Source organism: Schistocerca gregaria, chromosome 8 (genome assembly GCF_023897955.1).
Source record: "Schistocerca gregaria isolate iqSchGreg1 chromosome 8, iqSchGreg1.2, whole genome shotgun sequence".
Classification (NCBI taxonomy): domain Eukaryota; kingdom Metazoa; phylum Arthropoda; class Insecta; order Orthoptera; family Acrididae; genus Schistocerca; species Schistocerca gregaria.
The window spans coordinates 386,897,434-386,925,353 of record NC_064927.1 but is presented as its reverse complement, the minus strand read 5'-3'; the positions used below and the strand labels follow the sequence as shown (position 1 = coordinate 386,925,353).

General features: G+C 43.2%; 1 protein-coding gene across 1 annotated transcript in view; it reads right to left on the bottom strand.

Moving 5' to 3' along the window:
* Positions 1–27,920, bottom strand: part of LOC126284183 (probable G-protein coupled receptor Mth-like 3) — a 221,433-nt gene that overhangs the window by 111,319 nt on the left and 82,194 nt on the right. The window contains exons 3-4 of the mRNA XM_049982926.1: positions 23,637–23,797; positions 176–442 (exon numbers count right to left, since the gene is read on the bottom strand). Of these exons, the coding sequence (XP_049838883.1) occupies positions 176–442; positions 23,637–23,797 (428 nt within the window). The remainder of the gene's footprint in view (positions 1–175; positions 443–23,636; positions 23,798–27,920) is intronic.

Below are 27,920 nucleotides of genomic sequence, written 5' to 3'. Positions count from 1 at the left end.
GATTCAGATGGATGTAGGTTGAAGTATGTACTGGGAGATGAAGAAGCTTGCACAGGATAGAGTAGCATGGAGAGCTGCATCAAACCAGTCTCAGGTCTGAAGACAACAACAACAACAACAACAACAGTGCAGTTTCAGACCGCTGCGCACGCCCTCTCCAGTGGTCGGTACAGACCTGCAGCGTGGGCCGCCAGAAGCCGATGTCGGGGTCCCTATCCCACTCCTCGTCCGAGACTTGGGCGCAGCGGCCCTCGCCGGCGGGGTCGTAGGCCTGGTAGTCCTTGCAGCACTTGCGCACGCAGGGCGCCGCCCCCGCACACACGCAGGCGAAGGCGACGTGCAGTACTGTGCTGCCCACGCGCACGCCTTCCACGCAGAAGGAGGTCGCCGGTACCAGCGCGCCCTCTGGGGACGTGTCCGGCACCAGCACCTGCAGCTGCACCTGTGCGGCACACACGCCTTTTGCAGAAGTGGTTCAAATGGCTCTGAGCGCTATGGGACTTAACTGCGGAGGTCATCAGTCCCCGACAACTTAGAACTACTTAAGGGGGGTAGGACGTGAAACGGGCCGACTTGGAGCAGGGGAGGCACCACAGGACATTTTAATTTACACTGTCTATACTTTTACAAATAAATTCATAAAAGTTTGTCAGCATCACCAGGAAGGATTCAGGATTCACACTCATTGCACTGGAAGTTCGAAAACATAACAAAATTAATTTTTTTGCGTGTGAAAATTCATCATTTTTTCACTTACTAATGGCTGCATTTGTTGCTATATGTACACTTTTCTTCGTAAGTTAGAGAGAGTCTTCGATGAATTTTGTACAGCATACATACATTACTTACAGGTATATGAAACTCTAGAATTTATTTAATTTATGAAAAAACGAATGAGCTGTTATATTTTAAAGTTCGTTATTTGAAAAAAAACACAAATTTTATAGTTATTTACCTCAATTTTTACCACAGATTTTAATAGATTTGGAAAATTCTAGAGTGTTATACGCCTTTAAGTATGGTTTGTACGCTGTGCAAAATTCATCGAAGGATCTCTCTTACTCATGAAGAAAAATGTACCTTTACCAACAATTGCTGCATTAATAAGTGAAAAAAATTATGAAATTTCAAATGTAAAAAAAAATTATTTCGTTATTATTTTCGAAGTTCCACTGCCAAGAGTGTGAATTCTGAATCCTTTCTGGTCAAGCTGACAAAGTTTTACGAATTTATTTGTAAAAGTATAGACAGTGGAAATTAAAATGTCCTGTGGTGCCTCTCCTGCTCCAAGTCGGCCCATTTGACGTCCTATCCCCCTTAAACCTAACTAACCTTACGACATCACAAACATCCATGCCCGAGGCACGATTCGAACCTGCGACCGTAGAGGTCGCGGGGTTCCAGACTGTAGCGCCTAGAACCGCTCGACCACCTCGGCCGGCCTCCTTTTGCAGCGGTAATCATCTTCCACGAGGTGTCTTAGACAAATATGGCCGATATTTTGGTAAATGTAAATTTTATTATTTTTCTAATGATTAAATGCCGCGAAGTGAAATGAATCACACAACTTAAGCCGTGTTGACTGTTAAACGAGTGCGATTGTTTCAAAAATATGAAAACGTTTTTCAGATAGCGTTGCCAGTACCTCGTCTCCTACCTTCCCAACTTCGCAGAAGCTCTCCTGCAGACCTTGCAGAACTAACACTCCTGAAAGAAAAGATATTGCCGAGACATGGCTTAGCCACAGCCTGGGGGATGTTTCCAGAATGAGATTTTCACTCTGCAGCGAAGAGTGCGCTGTTATGGAACTTCCTGGCAGATTAAAACTGTATGCCGGACCGACATTCAAACTCAGGAGCTTGAGTGAAATTCTCTTTCTTGATAAATCTGCCAGGAAGTTTCATATCAGCGTACACTCCGCTGCAGAGTGAAAATCTCATTCTGGAAACATCCCCCAAGCTTTGGCTAAGCCATGTCTCCGCAATATTCTTTCTTTCAGGAGTGCTAGCTCTGAAAGGTTCGCAGGACAGCTTCTGTAAAGTTTGGAAGGTACTAGACGAGGTAGTGGCAGAAGTAAAGCTGTGAGAACGGGGCGTGAGTCATGCTTGGGTAGCTCAGATGGTAGAGCACTTGCCCGCGAAAGGCAAAGGTCCCGAGTTCGAGTCTCAGTGCTGCACACAGATTTAATCTGCCAGGAAGTTTCACACAATTTCTTGACTACCTATAAAATATTTAATGAGGCAAACTGTTCCCCCACGTACCTCATCCTAGCGACCTTTTAGGCTCATGTCAGTTTTCTTCAAAATATTTAAAATCTATCAGCTCCTCGCAGCCCATCGAAACCTCCCCAACACACAATGTGGCTTCCATCCAAACTATATTATCCACATCCAAGTTCCTTACATACCTTTTTATGAACGAAATAAACGGAAATGAGCCATATTTGTTTCCCTTCATACACAAAAAGCATTCGCGACTGCTCTTAAAATTACAAACTTACGCACCCCCACTTACCTGTGTCCACCTTATAGAAGCCTTCCTCTGCTACCGTCTTGTCACAACCACCACATTTCGTCCCACATACACTACCAGCCATCAAAATTGCTGCACCAAGAATAAATGCAGATGATAAACGGGCATTCATTGGATAAATATATTATACTACAACTGAAATGTGATTACCTTTTCACGCAATTTGGGTGCATAGAATCTGAGAAATCAGTTCCCGGAACAACCACCTCAGGCCGTAATAACGGCCTTGATACGCCTGGGTATTGAGCCAAACAGACCTTGGATGGCGTGTACAGGTACAGCTGCCCACGCAACTTCAACACGATACCACAGTTCATCAAGAGTAGTGACTGGCGTATTGTGATGAGCCAGTTGCTCAATCACCATTGACCAGACGTTTTCAATTGGTGACAGATCTGGACAATGTGGTGGCCAGGGCAGCAGTCGAACATTTTCTGTATTCAAAAAAGGGCCGTACAGAACCTGAAACATGCGATCGTGCATTATCCTGCTGAAATGTAGGGTTTCGCAGGGATCGAATGAAGGGTAGAGCCACGGATCGTAACACATCTGAAATGTAACGTCCACTGTTCAAATTGCCGTCAATACGAACAACATGTGACCGAGACGTGTAACCAATGGCACCCCACACCATCACGCCGGGTGATACGTCGGTATGGCGATGACGAATACACGCTTACAATGTGCGTTCAGTTCACCGCGATGTCTCCAAACACGGACGCGACGATCATGATGCTGTAAACAGAACCAGCATTCATCCGAGAAAATAACGTTTTGCCATTCGTGCACCCAGGTTCGTCGTTGAGTACAGCATCGCAGGGGCTCCTGTCTGTAATGCGGCGTCAAGGGTAACCACTGCCAAGGTCTCCGAGCTGATAGTCCATGCTGCTGCAAACGTCGTCCAACTGTTCGTGTAGACGGTTGTTGTCTTGCAAAGGTCCCCATCTGTTGACTCAGGGATCGAGACTTGGCTGCACGATCCGTTACAGCCATGCGGATAAGATGCCTGTTATCTCGACTGCCAGTGATACCTTCATCATGAACATCAACTTTTGTACGTATCACCAGCTTTACCATTACACCAAGGCATCATTCACATTATCATCAATGACTCTGTATTTCAGTTATATTATGAAATCGTCAAAGAAGTTTTAAAAATCATTAATATTTTCCGCCTGTGGGTTTTTAAAATTCCTTCATTGTCATATATCCTTATGTAAAAGTCGTACATACCGTCCACCAGTGTGTTTTAAATAAAAATCATCTATTATTGTCTTCTTTTTCTATAATTTAACCATCTTTTAGACATATGTAAGCTCTGGCTGAAACTGTTTTTATGTGCTGCCAGACCGCCCACTTTGTGGAGAATTGAGAAAACAAACAAGAAGCAAAAGAAAAAAGCAACCCGTTTCGACGTATGAACTTCACCTTCAGGCTACAATGCCAATAGAAAAACATTTAACTAAAGTACACGTAAATGTCAATCGTGATCTGCATAGTCTTGGTATGAGCTCTGGTCATCCTATTGAGAAAGAGGAAGATAAACTAATATGTTCATACGTTGGACTGCAGTTGACATAATTTAAAAAAAAATATACACACACTTTGCTTTATGTAAAGGCTGTCTTCCTGTAGTGTGTTCGATTACGTCCACTGTGATGGCTCCTTGGATCTTGTTTGAAAAGAAAACTTCAAATATGACGTCACAATCACCTCTCCTAATCAACTGAAACAAGACTGCGATCAAAATAATGCCTGTTTCGATTTAACTGTCGATTAGTCGATGCTGATGTCAGTTACTTGCAATGCCTTCCAAACACGTGCTTTTATTTGCATACACGTTACGAGAGGTGCTGTGGCTGTATCAGTGTTGTGCTCCTCTCAAAGATACACTTTGACTGAAGCACCAGGCTGAGGCCATATTGGATTTCGTCAAGCTCGCATTTGGCGCGTTTTATAATAAAACCACATCATATGCTGTCCCAATATACTAGCACACTGAGGATCTATCAGAAAGGTACAGTCTATTGATATTACATGTCAGATAGTAAGTTATCGGCATATAAAGGTCTCAGAAGGCATGAAATAGAACAAAGTTCCAAGTTGTAAGCCATCACAGTGGTATAATCGTAGCTTACTATGTTGTGGTTGAAAACATGCAGTTTCAAATACTACAATTTTTTCTTCATGAGCTGTCATTGAAAAAAGTGTTATTGTTCACCTTCACATTCCTGAGAGCTTCTGGGTCTCGTTATTTCAATAATTTACAAATTAAACATGAAACACGGAAATGCGAGTGAATATTCCGAACACGTTGAGCATCTGGTAAAAACAAACTGCTACTCATTGTCAGCACGAAAAACATAAAAATGACCGACACCTATGAGAAAGAATTAAAAAGTGACTTAGTCACACTGTGAGCCGCCTATAAAGTATAAAAGAAAATTTGCGAGCTAGTTATTTTGACAGACTTCTTTTCCAAACAGAAACGTCTTCAAATAAAGCAAAGACGCAGTCGAAATACATTCTGGTACTGGTGCAGGCATATTCCTGCTGGTACTTTTTGTCGTTGTTTCAGTGACTTCCAGGAGCAAAGGAAGAGTTTACTTTCCTGACAGCGAATTGTAATTTTTCCGCACAAATTAGAACATACTTCACACAACCAGCATATTTATTTAACAGTGGAGGAGTTGTCGCTTAAGTATTTTTGTGATACTTACCATTATGTAAATAACTAGTATGCAACTGACAGCTTCTCACTTTCAAAGAAAGAAAATACAGCAATAGTTGTAATTTTTGGCATAAATTAGAACATACTTCACAAATTAGCACATTTATTTAGCATTGGGGGAGCCTCGTAAGCACTTTTAAGTACTACATACCCCTGTGTATATAACGAGAATGAAGTGGGCAGCTTCTCACTTTCAAAGAATGAAAAGACAGCAGTAGTTTCCATATTTGCAGTGTTGGAAGCAGCTGAATATATGAAGAGCTCCCGCTTTAATTCAGCTGATGAAATGGCTGCCTAAATCACGACTATACTTTGACAACAGATGCATCTATCTATGCTTTCGAGAAAGCCATAGGGCATCTTTGAAAGAAATGCAGCCACAGTACCTCTCTTGAAGTATGTACAAATAAAGGCCCGTCTTATAAACATCTTGCTGTCTTATCTCTGATGTTGGTCGACGAACTATATTACATTGACAATTTGGTATGAAAATAACAGTCTAGGAGTTGTTATGAAGAATTACAAAGATATCTCTGGAATACATTTATAAATATTCTTAATTTTTATGTGTTTTCTACTTTAGCGGAAATGAATTGGAACTGTTGAATGTGAGGTTTTGAATTGTAATTTCTTTTAGGATCACATTTTTTCACGTGTGACCATAGATGGATATTACCATTTCCTTCAAGAAGTTTATTTCTTATCTCTTCTCTAAAGTATACAGGGTGGTCTATTGCTCGTGACCGGGCCAAATATCTCACGAAATAAGCGTCAAACGAAAAAACTACGAAGAACTAAACTTGTCTAGCTTGAAGGGGGAAACCAGATGGCGCTATGGCTGGCCCGCTAGATGGCGCTGCTATAGGTCAAACGGATATCAACTGCGTTTTTTTTAAATAGGAACCCCCATTTTTAACTACATATTCGTGTAGTACGTAAAGAAATATGAATGTTTTAGTTGGACCACTTTTTTCGCATTGTAATAGTCACAAACATGGTTCATAATTTTAGACGAACAGTTGGTAACAAGTAGGTTTTTTAAACTAAAATACAGAACGTAGGTACGTTTGAACATTTCATTTCGATTGTTCCAATGTGATACGTGTACCTTTGTGAACTTATCATTTCTGAGAACGCATGCTGTTACAGCGTGATTACCTGTAAATACCACATTAATGCAATAAATGCTCAAAATGATGCCCGTCAACCTCAGTACATTTGGCAATTCGTGTAACGACATTCCTCTCAACAGCGAGTAGTTCGCCTTCCGTAATGTTCGCACATGCATTCGCAATGCGCTGACGCATGTTGTCACGCGTTGTCGGTAGATCACGATAGCAAAATATCTCCTTTAACTTTCCCCACAGACATAACTCCGGTGAACGTGCGGGCCATGGTATGGTGCTTCGACGACCAATCTACCTGTCATGAAACATGCTATTCAATACCGCTTCAACCGCACGCGAGCTATGTGCCGGACATCCATCATGTTGGAATTACATCGCCATTCTGTCATGCAGTGAAACATCTTCTGGTAACATCGGTAGAACATGACGTAGGAAATCAACGTACATTGCACCATTTAGATTGCCATCGATACAATGGGGGACAATTATCCTTCCTCCCATAATGCCGCACCATACGTGGTTAACGTTTCACATGTGGCTTCCTGTTTCCTTAAATAACGTAACTATCCGGCGAATGGTTGGACACTTGGATGATGTCGTCCAGGATACCGAGCAGCACACATAGCACACGCCCATTGGGCATTTTGATCACAATAGCCATACATCAACACGATACCGACCTTTCCCGCAATTGGTAAACGGTCCATTTTAACACGGGTAATGTATCACGAAGCAAGTACCGTCTGCACTGGCGGAATGTTACGTGATACCACGTACTTATACGTTTGTGACTATTACAGCGCCATCTATCATAAAGCGAGTTCCGTTGTTTGTAGTTTTTTCGTTTGATGCTTATTTCGCGAGATATTTGGCCCGGTCACTATCAATGGACCACCCTGTATAGTACTTAAGAGCGCTCTATACTTCAACAGTGTCCTGTTTCGTCTATACTCTTTGCTATAGTTCATCAAGTGTTAAACAGTCATTGTGTTCTTTAAAACGTGTTTTAAAATTTCTATCTGTTTGGCCAACGAAATATTTACTCAGTGATGGTGAGATATGATGCACAAGTTTCTTCCTTGCGAAAACTATTTTGTCTGAAATGACTCCTGAATAAGGTATATTTATATATGTCGTTTTTTGTATGTTGTTGTGGATAGTGGCTGTGTTAATTTGTATAACTTTACTTCCTGTTACGTGTTGGAAAAGTGCATATATTTCACGTTAATGATAACCACAGTTATATGGTATTTTTTGTATCATATTCGGCAGCGCTAATTGGAAATTTCTGTGCTCTGTATAAGACGACTCAGAGATCAACTTTTTTCTTAGTTTTCTGTGTACATTAATGTTCAAGGTGTGGTTTGTATTAGGTATTTCCACGTCTAAAACAAATGTTTTTTTCATCTTTGTGATGCATCTACGATGAAGTGGATGTTTTTGTGTAAATTATTAAGTCTACCTGACAAAGTTTCTGTTGCTTCTTCAGTTTTATTATATACCATATACACGACATTAACATATCTAGGAGATATCTTAACGTAAAACTGTCATTTTAATATCAAATTTTCGAAGTCTTCGTATTGTAATACAGTTAATCGACCAACATGGGAGATAAGATAGCAAAATGTGCAGAAGACATTGCAAGTGACAGAAAACACCAGGATCGACATATCGATGCTTAAAGTGAGAAAAGCTGGGCTTTGACCGCCATCTTGTTTCTGCTGCGAAGGAGAACTGTCTGTGCTGTCATGTTTTAATTTTTCTTTGTTAATTCATGAACAGTGATTAACAAGTTCCTAGGAGCCATAGCAGTGGAGATAACTGAACACACTATATAAACACAACCATGTCTTATATTTTTTTAAAAATGTGAATAGCAGACCAACAACGAACATATTGGCTGCCACACTTTTTCTACACAGAACGACCAAGGGGCATTCCAAGACTGTGCAGAATAGCGTCTACATGTATTTTTGTTAAATGCTTTTGTATTGCTATTATAGCCTGAAGATCAAGTTCATACCTCGAAACATGTTGCTTCATTAAATTGTTTAAATTCTTTGACTGGTAGTGGTCTCTGAAAAATCTTTACGTACTTCATGAAAAGAACTAAGATGCAGTGTCATAAGTGCAAGTCATTAGAAACGCTGAACCTGATTTGTAATAAAGCTATAGTTAGAACCTAAAATCTGTGCCACGCTGGATCTCGAACGCAGGTTTTGCGCTTATTGGAGGCAATTACCTTAACGATTAGGCTGTGTGAGCACTCCTCCAGACCTGGTTCAACCTTTCATTGTCACTGAAGCTTTCCATTCATTTCACTTTAGTATATTTCAGTCATATCATATATATGCATCCCTTGTGGCAGCTTAAGCCACGGCACTCCACAGAGTCCATTTCACTAATGGCGCTATTGTCCCGTAGCCTGCAGAAGAATTTCTGGTCGTAGTTTGGAAATCTTAAATGCAGACTTCAGAGTTAAGGAACCATCGAATCAGTCTTGAAGGTGTGCTCAGATAGCCTAATTGTTAAGGCCACAATCACTAGAATACATAGTAGGGCTGACGAGGCGTGAGCGCAGTAGGAAGCTAAGGCCACAATCACTAGAATACATAGTAGGGCTGACGAGGCGTGAGCGCAGTAGGAAGCTAAGGCCACAATCACTAGAATACATAGTAGGGCTGACGAGGCGTGAGCGCAGTAGGAAGCTAAGGCCACAATCACTAGAATACATAGTAGGGCTGACGAGGCGTGAGCGCAGTAGGAAGCTAAGGCCACAATCACTAGAATACATAGTAGGGCTGACGAGGCGTGAGCGCAGTAGGAAGCTAAGGCCACAATCACTAGAATACATAGTAGGGCTGACGAGGCGTGAGCGCAGTAGGAAGCTAAGGCCACAATCACTAGAATACATAGTAGGGCTGACGAGGCGTGAGCGCAGTAGGAAGCTAAGGCCACAATCACTAGAATACATAGTAGGGCTGACGAGGCGTGAGCGCAGTAGGAAGCTAAGGCCACAATCACTAGAATACATAGTAGGGCTGACGAGGCGTGAGCGCAGTAGGAAGCTAAGGCCACAATCACTAGAATACATAGTAGGGCTGACGAGGCGTGAGCGCAGTAGGAAGCTAAGGCCACAATCACTAGAATACATAGTAGGGCTGACGAGGCGTGAGCGCAGTAGGAGGCTAAGGCCACAATCACTAGAATACATAGTAGGGCTGACGAGGCGTGAGCGCAGTAGGAAGCTAAGGCCACAATCACTAGAATACATAGTAGGGCTGACGAGGCGTGAGCGCAGTAGGAAGCTAAGGCCACAATCACTAGAATACATAGTAGGGCTGACGAGGCGTGAGCGCAGTAGGAAGCTAAGGCCACAATCACTAGAATACATAGTAGGGCTGACGAGGCGTGAGCGCAGTAGGAAGCTAAGGCCACAATCACTAGAATACATAGTAGGGCTGACGAGGCGTGAGCGCAGTAGGAAGCTAAGGCCACAATCACTAGAATACATAGTAGGGCTGACGAGGCGTGAGCGCAGTAGGAAGCTAAGGCCACAATCACTAGAATACATAGTAGGGCTGACGAGGCGTGAGCGCAGTAGGAGGCTAAGGCCACAATCACTAGAATACATAGTAGGGCTGACGAGGCGTGAGCGCAGTAGGAAGCTAAGGCCACAATCACTAGAATACATAGTAGGGCTGACGAGGCGTGAGCGCAGTAGGAAGCTAAGGCCACAATCACTAGAATACATAGTAGGGCTGACGAGGCGTGAGCGCAGTAGGAAGCTAAGGCCACAATCACTAGAATACATAGTAAGGCTGACGAGGCGTGAGCGCAGTAGGAAGCTAAGGCCACAATCACTAGAATACATAGTAGGGCTGACGAGGCGTGAGCGCAGTAGGAAGCTAAGGCCACAATCACTAGAATACATAGTAGGGCTGACGAGGCGTGAGCGCAGTAGGAAGCTAAGGCCACAATCACTAGAATACATAGTAGGGCTGACGAGGCGTGAGCGCAGTAGGAAGCTAAGGCCACAATCACTAGAATACATAGTAGGGCTGACGAGGCGTGAGCGCAGTAGGAAGCTAAGGCCACAATCACTAGAATACATAGTAGGGCTGACGAGGCGTGAGCGCAGTAGGAAGCTAAGGCCACAATCACTAGAATACATAGTAGGGCTGACGAGGCGTGAGCGCAGTAGGAAGCTAAGGCCACAATCACTAGAATACATAGTAGGGCTGACGAGGCGTGAGCGCAGTAGGAAGCTAAGGCCACAATCACTAGAATACATAGTAGGGCTGACGAGGCGTGAGCGCGCCGGCCGAAGTGGCCGTGCGGTTCTAGGCGCTGCAGTCTGAAACCGCAAGACCGCTACGGTCGCAGGTTCGAATCCTGCCTCGGGCATGGATGTGTGTGATGTCCTTAGGTTAGTTAGGTTTAACTAGTTCTATGTTCTAGGGGACTAATGACCTCAGAAGTTGAGTCCCATAGTGCTCAGATCCATTTTTGAGGCGTGAGCGCAGTAGGAAGCTAAGGCCACAATCACTAGAATACATAGTAGGGCTGACGAGGCGTGAGCGCAGTAGGAAGCTAAGGCCACAATCACTAGAATACATAGTAGGGCTGACGAGGCGTGAGCGCAGTAGGAAGCTAAGGCCACAATCACTAGAATACATAGTAGGGCTGACGAGGCGTGAGCGCAGTAGGAAGCTAAGGCCACAATCACTAGAATACATAGTAGGGCTGACGAGGCGTGAGCGCAGTAGGAAGCTAAGGCCACAATCACTAGAATACATAGTAGGGCTGACGAGGCGTGAGCGCAGTAGGAAGCTGCGATGCTGCCGTCAAAGCCGACTCTTCCAGCGCCCAGCAGCCCGCTACTGCCCTAACCTGTTGTATGGTCTCTGCTCTTACAGACTGAATACAGCGTTGTTTACATGAGTGTAAGCTCTTTTCGGTGACTGACGAATAAGTGCGGTGTTTCGCTATATTTATCAATATAGGGGTGGTTCTGAGAGTCTGTTCTTAATTGTCTTCAGTGAAAAATAACAATTTGCTTTGTGATCACGAGATGTACTAACAGCTGTAGAAAAAGGAAAAAAAAAAAGAATTAAAATTCATGCATTTCCTTAGAACAATGAAACGCAAAATATCGATATATTCTTGTAAACATGCTGATTCATTTTCAGTTGCTAATGTTTCTATGTGCTCAATGAATTTTGTTGTTTCGGGTTATGAAAGGGATTTTGAATCTTCCTCCAAAATGCAAGTTAAAGGCTTATACTGTTTCAGCTCTGTATCTTCCATTCTCGAGATTTTATTTACTGGTTCTTAATGAGAGGAAAGTTTGAACACAAAAATAGGTTCACCGTGAAGAAGTACAGCAGATATTACACTAAAATACATTACCAACTAACGAACAATACTACTAGTACAGAAAACAATATCTATGCTGCAAATGGAACTATTCACATTTTTGCCAAACATCAGAAACTATAGAAAAACAAATAAAATAACTTAGGCAAAAGAACACAGAATTTCAGGATCATCTCTCTCGATGTGATGCTGAGTTACTTAAAACATTTTCAAAAAGGTGTTCAGCGTTTTTTTTCTGACGGTCAGCAATAAGTGGTTGACATTGTTTGGGGCCTTTGTACTAAGATTTCAACGGCCATACAAAAATAGGCTAATTAAATTTGAGAAAACAATCGTGCTTAGTTTGCATTCATTGCGAATCTCTCGCTCAGCACGAAGTCCGAAATGACTGAAAAAACAAGCATAGGTGACTCCTGTATATAAGAAGGGTAAAAGTATGGATCCCCAGAGTTACAGAATCCTTTAACATATTCTAAGTTCTAAGGTAATACGTTTCCTTTAGACGTAAAAGTTTCTGAGCACAAAACTGCACGAATTTAGAAAGCATCTCTCGTGCGACACTCAGCTTGCCCTTTTCTCACGTGATTTCGTTTGAACCATTTATGACGGCAACATATTCCTAGATTTCCAGGAAATTTTGAATCGTGTATTGTTCAAATACTAAATTCCCCTTTCCAAAGCACTAGTAGGGAAGGAGAATGGTCAGCAACGGTTTATTGGGAGATCTTTAGGAAAGTGTAACGCATCTGTAAAGGAGACAGCGTATAGGACTCTAGTCAACCACTCTTGTTTGGATTTCCGTCAAGACTGATTAAAGGAAGACGTCGTAGCGATTCACAGGAATGCTGCCGCATTTGTTATCGGTAGGTCCAATCGATACACAAATGTTACAGAGATGCTTCGTGAACTTCCCTCTGAAGCGAAGACGGTGTTTTTTTCGTGAAACGCTATTGAGCAAATTTGCAGAGCCTGCATTTGGAGCTTACTGCACAACGATTCTACATGGTTATTATAACGATTTAACCGATTTCATAAATGCGCTATAGTTACATTAATTGACATGTCGTCACAAAACTCAGCAGTCCTGTAGAAAAATTCAAAAAGTTTTTTTTTGTTGCAGTCACACTTCAAATTTCTGTACGTGAGTGCAGCAGTGAGCAATTAGGCAACATGGCGACAGGCGCCGACAAAGCGTATCTTGTGTTTGAAATGGATTCACAAGTGTCTGCCGTAACTGTGTAACGACATTCCAGAACGAAGTTCAGCAAAGATCTACCAAACACCAACTCCATTTGGCGATAGCACGCGCAGTTTAAAACTTCGGGATGCCTCTGCAAGGGGAAGTCAACTGGTCGACCAGCTGTGGGCGAAGAAACGGTTGACCGCGTGCGGGCGAGTTTCACACTTAGCTACAGAAGTCGACGGAAAGAGCAAGCACAGCACAGCTGACCGTTTGCAAGATATCGAGGAAACGAATGAAGCTGTAGACTTACCGCTTGCAATTGCTACAAGCCTTGACTTCTGATGACAAAGTCAGACACTTTGAATTTTCGGCGCAGTTGCAGTAGCTTAAGGAGGGTAACGCTTTTGTGACAAACTCATCTTCAGTGATTAGGCAACATTTTTTGTGTATAGTATACTGAACAGGCGCGACGTACGAAATTTGGGGACAGAGAATAGCCACACTATCGTGGAGCACATCTGAGATTCACCAAAAGTTAATGTGTTCTGTGTAGTCTCACTGTTTAAAGTTTACTGCCCCTTCTTCTTCTGCGAAAAGATCGTTACAGTGTGCCTTATCTGGACGTGCTGGAAAACTGGCTCATGCTACAACAGGAGGACGACAGTGTAGACCTCATCTACCAACAGGACGGTGCTCCAACGCACTTTCATCATGACATTCGTGAATTCTTCAACAGGAAATTGAGAAACCGATGGGTCATTCATAGTGGCGGTAATCAGCAATTCATGTCGTCACTTACTCGCTCTCTCGACGTAACCCCACGCAATTTTTTGTTTGGGATTATGTGAAAGATTGTGTTTACGTCTCCTCTACCAACAAACCTACAAGAACTGCGAGTTCGCAGTAACAGTATTTTTAAACAGATTGATAGGGGCACGTTGCGCCGAACGTGGGAAGAACTAGATTACAGACTTGATGTCTGCAGAATAAGTAGGGGAACACACATGGACCACCTGTATTACGTGAGAAAGCTTTTCAAGTTTTTCTATGTGTGTGCAAAGTCCTGTGACAATATGTCAAGTAATACAGCTGCAACAAATCTATGAAATCGCTTCAGTCATTTATAAAGACCTTGCACTGTCGCCAACGTGCATTTCACCAAGGACCCCGAAAAGAATATAAGAGAAAGCGCTCGTAAGGAAGCATATAGACAGACGCTTTTCCCTCGCTCCATTTTCTAATGGAATAAGAAGGCAAATGGCTAGTAGTGATACAAGGTACTCTTCGACAAACAACGTAGAGTGGGTTGCAGAGTATGTATGCAGGTATAGATGTAGCTATTTCAGATATATCTCAAACAAAGTTTTACATGGAGAAAAACTTTTAACTAAATACAAATTTAGTTGTTTGTTATGGAACAGATGGTCACTGACATTTTAAAACCAGGTAAACAAAACAACAAAACTGAAAGTTATCATTCTACTGCCATTCTGACTCCCTCTTTCCAAGCATTAATCCCGACTTGTGGGGTCTGCTGGGTAATCGGATGTAACAAGTTAATTTTTAAGGTGTGGCCGGATGCCCTTCTTGTCGCCACCACATACCCCCCAGGAAGGAATTAGTGTACTCCAACTGTCTGCGTCGAATGAATCCATGGGACAGCGCGAATGTGTTCAGATGTCTGCGAGCAGTGTAACTGAGGTGGAACGTGGGGACCAGCCCGACATTCACCTATCAGGATGTGGAAAACCGCCTAAAAACCACATCCAGGCTGGCTGGCACACCGGCCCTCGTCGTTAGGCCAGGCGGATTCGATTCGTGGCTGGCGACACTGGCGGGTCCTACTGCCATTCCGACTAAGATGTAAAAACTACTTGAAAAACTGTTTATAACAAGATACGTATCGAGGTAGCTGGAAAGATTCCTATTGAACGGGCCGGATTCCGACCAAGCCACAGCTGTGTGGATGACTTCCTTTCATTGACCACTTACAAAAAGCTGGGTTTCAGAAAAAACTAAAGACCTCTGCTATGTTTATTGATCTGACAGTACTTACGATAACGTGTGGAGGCAGTATGTTGTCTATCAGCCGCTCAATATAATGCTCTGCAGAAGAACAGCACAAATTCTTAACAATTTGCTGACTAAAAGACTACTTCAGGTAATTATAGGCAATACCGCCAAGACCCTCAACAATAGCCTACCTCAAGGCTTACTCCTAACTCCGCTGAATTTAGATTGTATGTTGCAGACATGTGAGACACTCAGTCCAGGCAGTTTGCTTATGCTGATGACTGAGCGACAGCAACACAGAACCGAAAATGTATTAACAAGAGTTCCAAGCACAATGGGACAATGTTTTCGTAATTAAGGACTTGAAACGAACCTTAGCAAAACTTAATCGACTTGCTTTCATTATTCTAGCCATCCGGTAAATGGACATATTTTTCGAAGTTAACCGCCTGGCCCATAACAAGTATCCACAGTACCTTGTAGTTATACTTGACAGAACGATGTCATTTAAGCAACATCTAAGAAAGACTGCAGCTAAACTGACGTCAAGGAGTAATGATCTGAAAAAATTGGGTTGTACAACATGGGATTCTGAAGCTCCGAGCTTACGAGCATCTGGCCTCGGGCTTGTCTACTCAGCGGCAGAATATTGCAGCCCTGTCTGGATAAACAGCAGCCACAGGAAACTGGTGGATACGTAACTAAATCAAACAACGCGGAATGTTGCTGCCACAAGCAAATCCACTCCAGTATGCTGGAGACCTGTGCTGGGCCGCTTTCCACAGACTTCCCTGAGAAATAGAACAAACTTCGAAGGAAATATAAGAAAAGCTGCAACAACCAGCAGCCGCCAATTCATGAGGGCATACCTGCTATCCCAGTCAACAGATTCAGCTGCAGATTTTCCCCACTCAGAGCAGCTAGGAACATGGCGAAATCTGACTTCAATCTCCACGAAGCTTTGGGAGAAGGCTGATATAATAAGAACCCACCAAAGCACCGGAGCTGTGTCCCAGCCAATAACAAAGCTTATGAACTTGGTCTTCCGGGAGGATGTGGAGTGCACTTAACAGGATCTGGTGAACCACAGGAGATGCAGTGACCCACCGTGCAGCTAGAAAAAGAATACCGGTGTGCAGTGCACCAGTGGCTTTCCAAGACAGGCTTTCAGACATATTGTTGAGGAATGCTTTCAAAATTCGCACTCCGGCAACTCCTCCAACGCCTTGGACGCTACAGCAGATGTGCTAACTTATATAAATAACACGTCTCTAAATTTGTTAAGTATGAACATACTCTACTCTGAAGAGCCAAAGAAACTGGTACACCTGTCTAATATCGAGGAGAGCCACCGCGAGCACGCAGAAGTGCCGCAACACGATGTGGCATGGACTTTTGTCTGAAGCAGTGCTGGAGGGAATTAACGTCATGAATCATGAAGTGCTGTACATAAAGTCGTAAGACTACGAGAGGGTGGAGATCTTTTCTGAACAGCACGTTGCAAGGCATCCCACTTATGCACAATAATGTTCATGTCTGGGGAGTTTGCTGGCCAGCAGAAGTGTTTAAACTCAGAAGACTGTTCCTGGAACCAATCTGTAGCAATTCTGAACGTGTGGAGTGTCGCATTCTCCTGCTCTAACTGGCCAAGTCCGTCTGAATGCACAATGGACATGAATGGATGTAGGTGATCACACAGGATGCTTACGTACGTTTCACCTGTCGGAGTCGTATCTAGACATATCAGGGCTCCCATATCACTACAACTGCACACGTCCCACACCATTACAGAGCCCCCGCCCTTTTGGCATTCAGGGTCCATGGATTCACGAGGTTGTCTCCATACCCGTACACGTCCATCCGCTCTATACTATTTGAAACGAGACTAATCCAACCAGGCAACATATTTCCAGTTATCAACAGTCCAACCTCTGTGTTGTCCGGCCCCAGGCGAGGTGTAAAGCTTTGTGTCTTGCAGTCACCGGGGGTACACGAGTGGGCCCATATCGATGATGTTTCGTTGAAATGTTCACACACTGACCCTTGATGATGGCCCAGCAATGAAATCTGCGGCACCTTGCGGAAGGGTTCCACTTCTGTCACGTTGAACGATTCTCTTCAGTCGCAGTTGGTCCCGTTCTTGCAGGATCTTTTCCCGGCGGCAGCGATGTCGGGGATTTAATGTTTTATCGGATTCCTGATATTCACGGTACACTCATGAAATGGTCGTACGGGAAAATCCCCTCTTCATCGCTACCTCAGAGATGCTGTGCCCCATCGCTCGTGCGCGGAATAACACCGCGTTCAAACTCTTAACTATCTTGATAACTTGCCAATGTAGCAGCAATAACCGATGTAACAACTGCGCCAGACAGTTGTTGCCTTATATAGGAGTTGCTGACCGCAACGCCCTATTCTGCCTGTTCACGTATCAGTATTTGAATACGCATGCCTACACCGGTTTCTTTGGCGCTTCAGTGTACTTGTATTTATATAAATAATACGTCTGTAAATCTGTAAGTTATGTACATGTTCTATTTGAATTTGTAAAGTGATGTGTAATTGTAATACAATTAATAATAATAATAGCTGCGGCCAGGAAAAGATCCTGCAAGAGCGTTCAACGTGACAGAAGTGGAACGCTTCCGCTAGTTGTTTCAGATTTCATTGCTGGGCCATCAACAAGGGTCAGTGTGTGAACCATTCAACGAAACATAATACAGATTGTCGTCTTTGTATTTTTATCTATTTTTTACGCAGATGGACATATATAAGTTGTAACGGTTAGCTGCCGTCTTTAGCAACTGTAAGAAAAGACTTATTACGATCAGAACGGGTTTCGCTTCTTTTAAAGCATTTCCAGTGTTCACTGTAACAAGTTAGTTTTTTCTCTTACAATTTTGTTTGTTTTGATCATTAACAGTTCGCATGCTTTACTTGTAACAAACAGTTTTTATTATATTCGTTTTTATTGATTATTCCACTCTTCTTCGTATTCCACGTGTATATGTTCGTATTAGCATTTGCACACAGAACTTTCATTGCACTTGACATACTTACACTTCTGTGTCATTTTGAATGTTTTGTTTTGCTGTTGTGGGAAGCGTTTGTGGCGGAGCCGTCTGCTGTCGCTCTGTGAGTGTTTGTATTTCCCGACTCTCTCTCTCTCTCTTTTTCCTAGTTCCGGTGATTGATAGGTAATCCATTACTTTTTCCAGCTGAGCCGTTGCCTCCGCATGAGGCATTATTCTCTGTAGCACATCAGGCGGCAATACAGATTTCGTTATCCATCATTATGCCGTAACCAGCATCACCGTCATTTTCCAGCCAGGTGATCTTTGTGCTACCTACGCTGCCAACACAATAGATGTAGATATGGCGTACCGTTCCAACGGTAAACTGCTCATTTTCGCGTCAGAACACGGAAAAGGGAAAAAAATCTGGATAAATCGGGAATCCGGGTTAATGAGCTGAATAAATCAAGTTTATTTGTAATTTTTTGCGTTACACTACAGTTTTTTCTCATTTCTGTCGTCTGGGTTCTATATTTACCGGTTAGCGGTGCAGTTTCATAATTCCCGCAATTTTACTTTCAGTCTCCAAACCGACATGTTCATGTACCGGTCGCCTGTGGCGACACACCCCAGCTGTTAAGCCAAACTGGTCGCACAATTAGTGACCTGTGTGCTGGCGACAAGGGCGTTTCTCTAGCAGTTCCATACTTCTCTTCTTGTCTGAGTCATGTCCCCCTGTACAGTGTAGCGTTTTTTGTTGCATATCCCAATGTCTGATATGCATGGGTTTAAATGTATTCTGATTAATTGGCCCGTCGCACATCTATGACTTGACAAGTCATTTGAGTACGTAGCTGTTAATCTAGCATTAAACCGTTTTGCCTTGTAGGTCAAAAATCGTATTAAAGCATTTCCTCAACTTCTTGTTGCGGTGTTTGCATCCGACAATGAAACTAGTTGTGCCAATAAAAAAATATCATTTACAACTGAAGCGGATTCCTCAATCTTATTAATATGATCCTCAGTCGTGGCTGCCCTCCAGTACTAAATTGGTGATCCCTTGATGCCTCAGAACATCTCCTACCAACCGATCCCTTCTTCTAGTCAAGTTGTGCCACAACCTCCTCTTCTCCCCAACCCTGTTCCAATACCTCTTCATTAGTTATGTGACCTATCCATGTAATCTCCAGCATTCTCATGTAGCACCACATTTCGAAAGCTTCTATTCTCTTCTTGTTCAAACTATTTATCGTCCATGCTTCACTTCCATAAATGGCTACACTCCATACAAATACTTTCAGAAATGACTTCCTGACACCTAAATCTATACTCGATGTTAACAAATTTCTCTTCTTCAGAAACGCTTTCCTTGCCGTTGCCAGTCTACATTTTATATTCTCTCTACTTCGACCATCATCAGTTACTTTATTCCCAAAATAGCAAAACTCCTTTACTACTTTAAGAGTTTCATTTCCTAATCTAATTCCCTCAGCATCACCCGACTTAATTCGACTACATTCCATTATCCTCGTTTTGCTTTTGTTGATGTTCATCTTATATCCTCCTTTCAAGACACTGTCCATTCCGTTCAACTGCCCTTCCAAGTCCTTTGCTGTCTCTGACAGAATTACAATGTCATCGGCGAACCTCAAAGTTTTTATTTCTCCTCCATGGATTTTAATACCTACTCCGAATTTTTCTTTTGTTTCCCTTACTGCTTGCTCAATATACAGATTGAATAACATCGGGGAGAGGCTACGACCCTGTCTCACTCTATTCATAACCACTGCTTCCCTTTCATGTCCCTCGACTCTTATAACTGCCATCTCGTTTTTGTACAAATTGTAAATAGCCTTTCGGTCACTGTATTTTACGCCTGCCACCTTCACAATTTTTAAAAAAGAGTATTCCAATCAACATTGTCAAAAGCTTTCTCTAAGTCTACAAATGCTAGGAATGTAGGTTTGCCTTTCCTTAATCTTTCTTCTAAGATAAGTCGTAGGGTCAGTTCCCATATTTCTACGGAATCCAAACTGATCTTCCCCGAGGTCGGCTTCTACCAGTGTAATTGTAATGAAGTTGCAATAAAGTAGAGAAATAAATGTAAACAATGCTACAGAGGAAAGACACAATGATCATTCTTATTAACAGATTTGCTGATAACAACTGCTGATCTGTATGAAACAAATTGGGAGCTGTTTCCCTCCAGAGCGACTTAAGAATCAAAAGAATAGTGACCCATCTCAGCCCTCCGTGAACACTAGGCTGACCAAATGACGCCCGTAAGAATAACTTGACTGAAAATATTTTCTGCTAAAATAATTGTAGACCTTATGAGCGCAAATAGGGGTTTGAAGAAATTAACAATAGAGAGGAGGTGGAGGATGCTCGAAAAACATCAACTGATGAGGAACTTTAAGTAACTACAAGCTCTTTCCATCAGTTACTGGACGAAAGGAGCTTGTGGAAAGGAGTGATTGACGGAAGCATTTTGAAAAACCATGAAACTCTAGATTATTTAGGTGGATTGCTTGATAGCTCTTGACTCCACTTCAACACTGTGCGTATTAACCCTGAGAAACAAGGCATTGATTCCACAGCTGTCGGTGCACTGATGAATATATACATCATTGCTCAAGTTTTCATTAGCTCCTGCAACAAGGATCTAGCATATCTTTGAATAGACTCCACAAGGAGGTTGTACAGTTTGAGTGGTCATCAGACGTCTTCGATCTATTCCATACTTCCCAGCCTTATGCCAAACATGTGACTGACTATAGTTACTGATGTTTCTGAATGTGGTGGTGGTGGTGTAATGCTGTCCTACAAACTTTCTGATGCTACGGAACATCCGATAGCGTTCGCCTCTCCATTATAAAAGCTCTCAGACAAAACGGGCCAACAATAGCAGCACTGGTAATATTTCTGAACATTTATAATTGTGAATTACATTTTTATCGACCCACGGCCCAACACACGCCTATCTGGCCAGACACCGATCTGACTATGAATGAGGATTTGTGTTCTGCCATGGATAACAACATGCAAAGTATCCTGAAAGAATTTCCCATTACCTATTGCTAAGAAGCCGCAGTCAAAGGAAAGGAGCTACTACTTCACGAAGTACTCCGGAGTAAATCCTTAAGCGAATTGAAATAGTGCTTAAGACGTCCATGTTGCGCCTTCAACAGATGCCATAAAGTTTTATTTACTCGTAGCTGCTGAGGATTAAGTATATCCTTACAAAGTTCTTTGCAAAAATGATAAATGGTAGCAGTCTCACTAAAGTACTATCTTACCTACATAGTACTAAAAAAAAGTGGATCAACTTTGTAATTTATGTAACAATAATCGCTCTAAAGCTCACAAAATCAATGTCTCTCTGTACTAGTGTAAAAAAGCGTTTCAGATGCATAAGTGAATTTATGGTCTTTTTCCAAACATCTCCATGATGTTACGATATATCATAGCACCTTTATCACTCATAGTTTTGTAAGCACTTTGTATTGTATCAAAACATGTAGTGTGTGCTAGAAATCTTTTCTGTGACAAATCTAAAATGTCCAGCGAGAAAAGTTACGTATGCAACGATAAGAATGCAGTGGCAATGTATTCACGTCTGTTGGACGAATGTAATGAAAACAAACACTCCAAACCGACATTTCACCTAAGTCACATTCAATGTAAATCTATAACGCAACCATCTGTGTGGCGTGCTTATAATTACGTATTATTTATATTTTACGACAGTTAATCTGTAAAAAACTGTTGTAATGAAATGTGAACCATCTGAAGATGAATCATAACGATTCGAAACCGGTAACGGTACCCTTTGAATAAAGGAACTGAAAATGAATTTGTGGCTGGTTACTTTCCCAACACCATCAACATTTGTCTTCAAATAATAGCCACGGTCTCCAGCCATGTCATCATATGACAAAATTCCATAAACAATTGTGTTCTATTCAAAGACTATAGAAAATCCCATTTAACATTTATGTATATGCTCTGAAGGAGATAGATTGTTTTGGATACCAAAAGCGTTAAGTTTTACATTCGAGGGGCGTTCAGTAAGCAATGTAAAAAATCTTTTCCAAAAGCAGGTTCGTTTTATTGAAGAATCCAATACATTATATTATTCTACATGTACATCCATACTCCGCAAACCACCTGAAGGTGTGACGCGGAGGGTACCTTGAGTACCTCTATCGGTTCTCCCTTCTAATCAAGTCTCGAATTGTTCGTGAAAAGAAGGATTGTCGGTATTCCTCTGTGTGAGCTCTTATCTCTTTGATTTTATCCTCATGGTCTCTTCGCGAGCTATACGTAGGAGGGAGCAATATACTGCTTGACTCTTCGGTGAAGGTATGTTCTCGAAACTTGAACAAAAGCCCGTACCGAGCTACTGAGCGTCTCTCCTGCAGAGTCTTCCACTGGAGTTTGTTTATCATCTCCGTAACGCTTTCACTATTACTAAATGATCCTGTAACGAAGCGCGCAGCTCTCCCTTGGATCTTCTCTCTCTCTTCTATCAACCCTATCTGGTACGGATTCCACACCGGTGAGCAGTATTCAAGCAGTGGGCGAACAAGTGTACTGTATCCTACTTCCTTTGTTTTCGGATTGCATTTCCTTAGGATTCTTCCAATGAATCTCAGTATGGCATAAGCTTTACCGACGATCAACTTTATATGATCATTCCATTTTAAATCACTCCTAATGCGTACTCCCCGATAATTTATGGAATTAACTGCTTGCAGTGGCTGACCTGCTATATTGTAGCTAAATGATGAGGGACCTTTCTTTCTATGTATTCGCGGCATATTACACTTGTCTTCATTGAGATTCAATTGCCATTCCGTGCACCATTCGTCAATTCGCTGCAGACACTCTTGTATTTCAGTACAATTTTCCATTGTTACAGCCTCTCGATATATCACAGCATCATCCGCAAAAAGCCCCAGTGAATTTGCGATGTTATCTACAAGGTCATTTATGTATATTGTGAATAGCAACGGTCCTACGACACTCCCCTGCGGCACACCTGTATTCACTCTTACTTCGGAAGACTTCTATCCATTGAGAATGACATGCTGCGTTCTGTTATTCTCCACTCTTTTGGCCACAGAACCCTATTTTTTAACATAATCTCTGTTCCGTATGACGGCCTTATGCCACATTGCTGGGAAGGCCTGTGTGCTCCTCTAGGCTGTGCATTTGTGTGATGTCTTGCGTTGTCGCGGAGAAGGAGAAGATCGTTTGCATGTTTGTGGCAGCGAACAAGCTGACATCGTTCCTTCAATTTCATGAGGTGCGTGACCTTGTTGCGATGATGACAGACGCCTCGCCTAATGAATCACCGTGCTTTTGTTCCCTGCCAGGTTGGCCAGATTGCCAGACTTCGAAGACATTCTACAAGCACCTGTGAATGCTCCGGTTTTCTGCCAAAAGAAACTCAATGACAGTTCTCCTCCGTTACAGACGCCATTGTGAAGGCTACGTATGGCATTGCCACCTATCGTAACTTCACGAAACTGTATGGACTGAAGCAGGAATATGCCATGATGTTGCACAACAAGTTCCTCATTTATCTAAGTAGAATTTGTTGAGAAAAAAAGTTGCGTTACTTATTGAACACTGCTATGGCTGATTACCTGTTCAGATCCTATATGCAGGTGAAACTCGTCCATGTCTTGTCCGGGCAAGTTCACCAGCTCGAGCTGCGACTCCTGGTCGCAGGTGGCTGTCGCGTTGTACTCGGCTCTCACGCCAGACAGCACCCACGTCACGTTCTCCGGCTCAACGAACGTGTTGTCTGCAACCAGCAAAGTTGTCACATTACGTCACTAACATAAAACATTGCCCCCCCCCCTCCTCTCGCTGAAGGCAAACGCAAGTGGCAGTGCAAGTGGTGTAAAATGGTATGGACTGGTCATGTGACTCTCTACCGTTGATGTAAGTCATGGCAGTGAATTATGGTGTATGTGAACAGCAGATTTTATGCAATCAGCGCAGTAAAACGTGTAGAAAGAAGATCTGACAGAAGGTAGAAGGAAGCTTTTGTGTTTTGGCGTGACCAAGACCATGCCATGCAAGAAGTTGCCCAATCTATTAGTGTATTAGTACAGACTGTCCTAGATGTCTACAAGGAACAGTGTACCAGTCGCAGAAATGTGTGAAACAACAGTACCCCTGAAAAGATTCCAGCTCACAGGGAGAAGATACGAGTATCACAATTTGTCAAAGGCAACCAGTTAAAATTCCGACAGGAGCTGTTGATGTTAGTGAAGCAGGTTCATCTCAACCAATTTGCCAGCGAACATTGTGAAGGGAACTGCGTGCAATGAGAAAATGGAGCCGGGTAGCTAACAGATGGCTGCGGCACAGAAAGGTGCACATCTTCGGGGCGCCGAACAATATAGAAACCTGCAGCAGGCATATCGTATGCTCTGTCGAGTAACGAGTTTTTCCTTTCTTCAATTCAGGTGCAGGTTGAAGGTGATTTTGTGATATTTTTCGTATCAGGACCTGGGCCAACTCAATCACGTTACCGTCAGCATGAAACAGGGTATTTATTGCAAGACTCTAGGTGACCAATTGTGGCATTTCCTGTACATCTTAATGATCAGTATGCTGTGAACAGCCAAGTTCACAGGGCTGTATGCATACGTTACTAGTTTGACGAACACTCAGGTACCCTATGAGGCATCGACTGGCCTCCTAGTTACCCGATCTTAATTCCATAGAAAATGTTTGGGGCACTGAGGAAGTCTGATATCACTGCTTAATTAGGTTTCCAAAATCAACTGATCAGTTGTTAAAAATTATATTTGCTGACATGTTTCAGGTGCAGCTCGTCATCAGATCATCAGCGAATTAAAACATACAAACATAAAGTACATGTGACATTAAGAATAAAAATACGAGGGTTGGAACTTTAATAGCCGGCCGGTGTGGCCTTGCGGTTCTAGGGGCTTCAGTCTGGAATCGCGTGACCGCTACTGTCGCAGGTTCGAATCCTGTCTCGGGAATGGATGTGTGTGATGTCCTTAGGTTAGTTAGGGACTTAACATCTGAGGTCATCAGTCCCCTAGAACTTAGAACTACTTAAATCTAACTAACCCAAGGACATCAAACACATCCATTCCCGAGGCAGGATTCGAACCTGCGACCGTAGCAGTCGCGCGGTCCAGACTGCGCCTAAAACCACTTGGCCACAACGGCCGACACATCGCTGGCGGCGTGTTATACACAATGCTGGTGACTACCTTGAAAGTTAGTAAAACTTTGAAACACGTATCTATCCTGTGCGAGCTGTAAATAAGTAGCTGCCACTATTAAAGTTCCAATCGTCGTATGTCCAGTTTAAATGGTTCAAACGGCTCTGAGCACTGTGGGACTCAACTCCTGAGGCCATCAGTCCCCTAGGAGATTGATAGAGCCATAGAGAAATACTTAAACCTAACTGACCTAAGGACGTCACACACATCCATGCCCGAGGCAGGATTCGAACCTGCGACCGTAGCGGTCGCGCGGTTCCACAGTGTAGCGCCTAGAACCTCTCGGTCACCCAGGCCGGCCAAGTTTAAATATCATGTAAAATGGGTTAATATATAGTACCGTGTCATTATTGTGTTCTATACGTTGGTGCTTCCGTTTCAACTGAGCTTGCGTTTGGAAGGATGACGGTTAAGATTTTTGTCTGGCCATCCTGATTTAGGTTTCCCGTCATTCCCCAGAAGCGCTTCAGGAAAATACTAGAATGGTTTCTTTACAAATGACATGGCCGAGTAGCTTCCCTACTCATCCCTAACCTGTAGTTGTACTTCCTCTTTAAATGGCCTCATTGTCGATGAGACGTTTAACTCTAAATCATCATTCTTTCCTTAACAGCACACACTAAAAACAAAGGAGGATTGAAGAACAGGTGTTAGAAAAATGTAAAGTCATCTGTTGCTATTAGCGACCTAATAAAGCCGTAGTATAAGACGAGCTCAGATTTTACATAACAGTCGTAGTATTCCTGCTTGACTTAACGTTGCAACTTAAGATGTGTGCAGCTACTTCGATCTGATGTGGCGCGCCTACCGTGGACCGCTGGCGGCCGAATGTGTGACCGCCGCTCAGGTATAACGGCCGCGGCTCCACAGCGAGTAGACCGTCACAGGGCGATGGCGGCGGCAGCGCCAAATTCTCAGCCGGCGCACGCAGCTAGCAGCCAGCCAAGACTACGTCCTGATTCCGCGAACCAGTAAAGCAGCCAGTTACAAGTATGCAGTACTCTGCACAATTAGGATTTAAGCTCGCGATGGGCAGCAGAAGGCAGTGACACGGCCAGCCCAGAACCGATTAACTTCACCGGAGCCGCCACAGCTGTGGCCGTCCAGTCCGCCGTCCACCACAACTTTTCAACCAAGACGTTGCGCCGCTGGGGACCAGACTATGGCACCTTAGTACGTCTGGAGTTTGTCACTGTTTCGGTGTTTGTAGCTAGGAACATTAACTTTTTCGTTCCTCGTGCTCGACGCTGACTTAGTGTCCCTGGCGAGTGTGCTCCATAGTGGCTTGTCGGAACTTTAAGTTTTGTTCTACCAATTATATCGTCCGAAAGGACACGATTATTTGTTTTTCTCATTACTGATGTTTTGCAAGACTGTTGTTTACTACAGTGTCCACAAGTAGGTCTTGTTGCGGCAGTAAATTTTCTGAAGAAGTATTTACACCGAAGAGCCAAAGAAACTGGTACATATGCCTAATATCATGTAGGTCCCCCGCGAGCACCCAGAAGTAACACGACGTGGCATGGACTCGACTGACGTCTGAAGTAGTGCTGGAGGGAACTGACACCACGAATCCTGCAAAGCTGTCTATAAATCCGTACGAGTACGAGGGGCTGGAGATCTCTTCTAAACAGCAACGTTGTGAGGCATCCCCGATATACTGAATAATTTTCATGTCTGGGCAGTATAGTGGCCAGCGTATGTGGTTAAACTCAGAAGAGTCTTTCTGGAACCACTCTGTAGGAGTTATGGAAATGTGGAGTGCCGTGTTGTCCTGCTGCAATTACCCAAGTCCGTCGGAATGAACAATGGACATGAATGGATGCAGGTGATCAGACAGGATGCTTACGTACGTGTCTTCTGTCAGAGTCGTATCTAGACGTATCAAGGGTCCCATATCACTCCAACTGCACGCGCCCCACACCATTACAGAGCTTGCACCCGCTTTAGCAGTCCCCTGCTGACATGCAGGATCCATCGATTCATGAGGTTGTACATGTCCATCTGCTCGATACAGTTTGAAATGAGTCGCTTCCGATCACGTAACATGTTTCCAGTCACCAACAGTCCAATGCCGGTGTTGACGGGCCCAGGCGAGGTGTAAAACTTTGTGTCGTGCAGTCAACAACGGTACACGAGAGGGCGTTCGGCAACGAAATATCGATGATATTTCTTTGAATGGTTCACACACTGACACTTGTTGATGTCCCAGCATTGAAATCTGCAGCAACTTGCGGAAGGGTTGCACTTCTGTCACGTTGAACGATTCTCTTCAGTCGTCGTTGGCCCCGTTCTTGCATAATCTTTTTCCGAATTCCTGATAATCACGGTTCACTCCTAAAATGTTCGTACGGGAAAATCCCTAGTTCATCGCTACCTCAGGGATGCTGTGTCCCATCGCTAGTGCGCCGAGTATAGTAGTACGTTCAAGCTCATTTAAATCTTGATAACCTACCATTGTAGCAGCAGTAACCGATCTAACAACTGCACCAGACACTTGTTGTCTTATATAGGCATTGCCGACAGCAGCGCCGTATTCTGCCTGTTTACATATCTCTGAATTCGCATACCTATGCCAGTTTCTTTGGCGCATCAGTATAATTTCTATGGTGTTTATTGATTAGTTTTGGAAGAAACTTCAGGATGAACTTTTTTGTA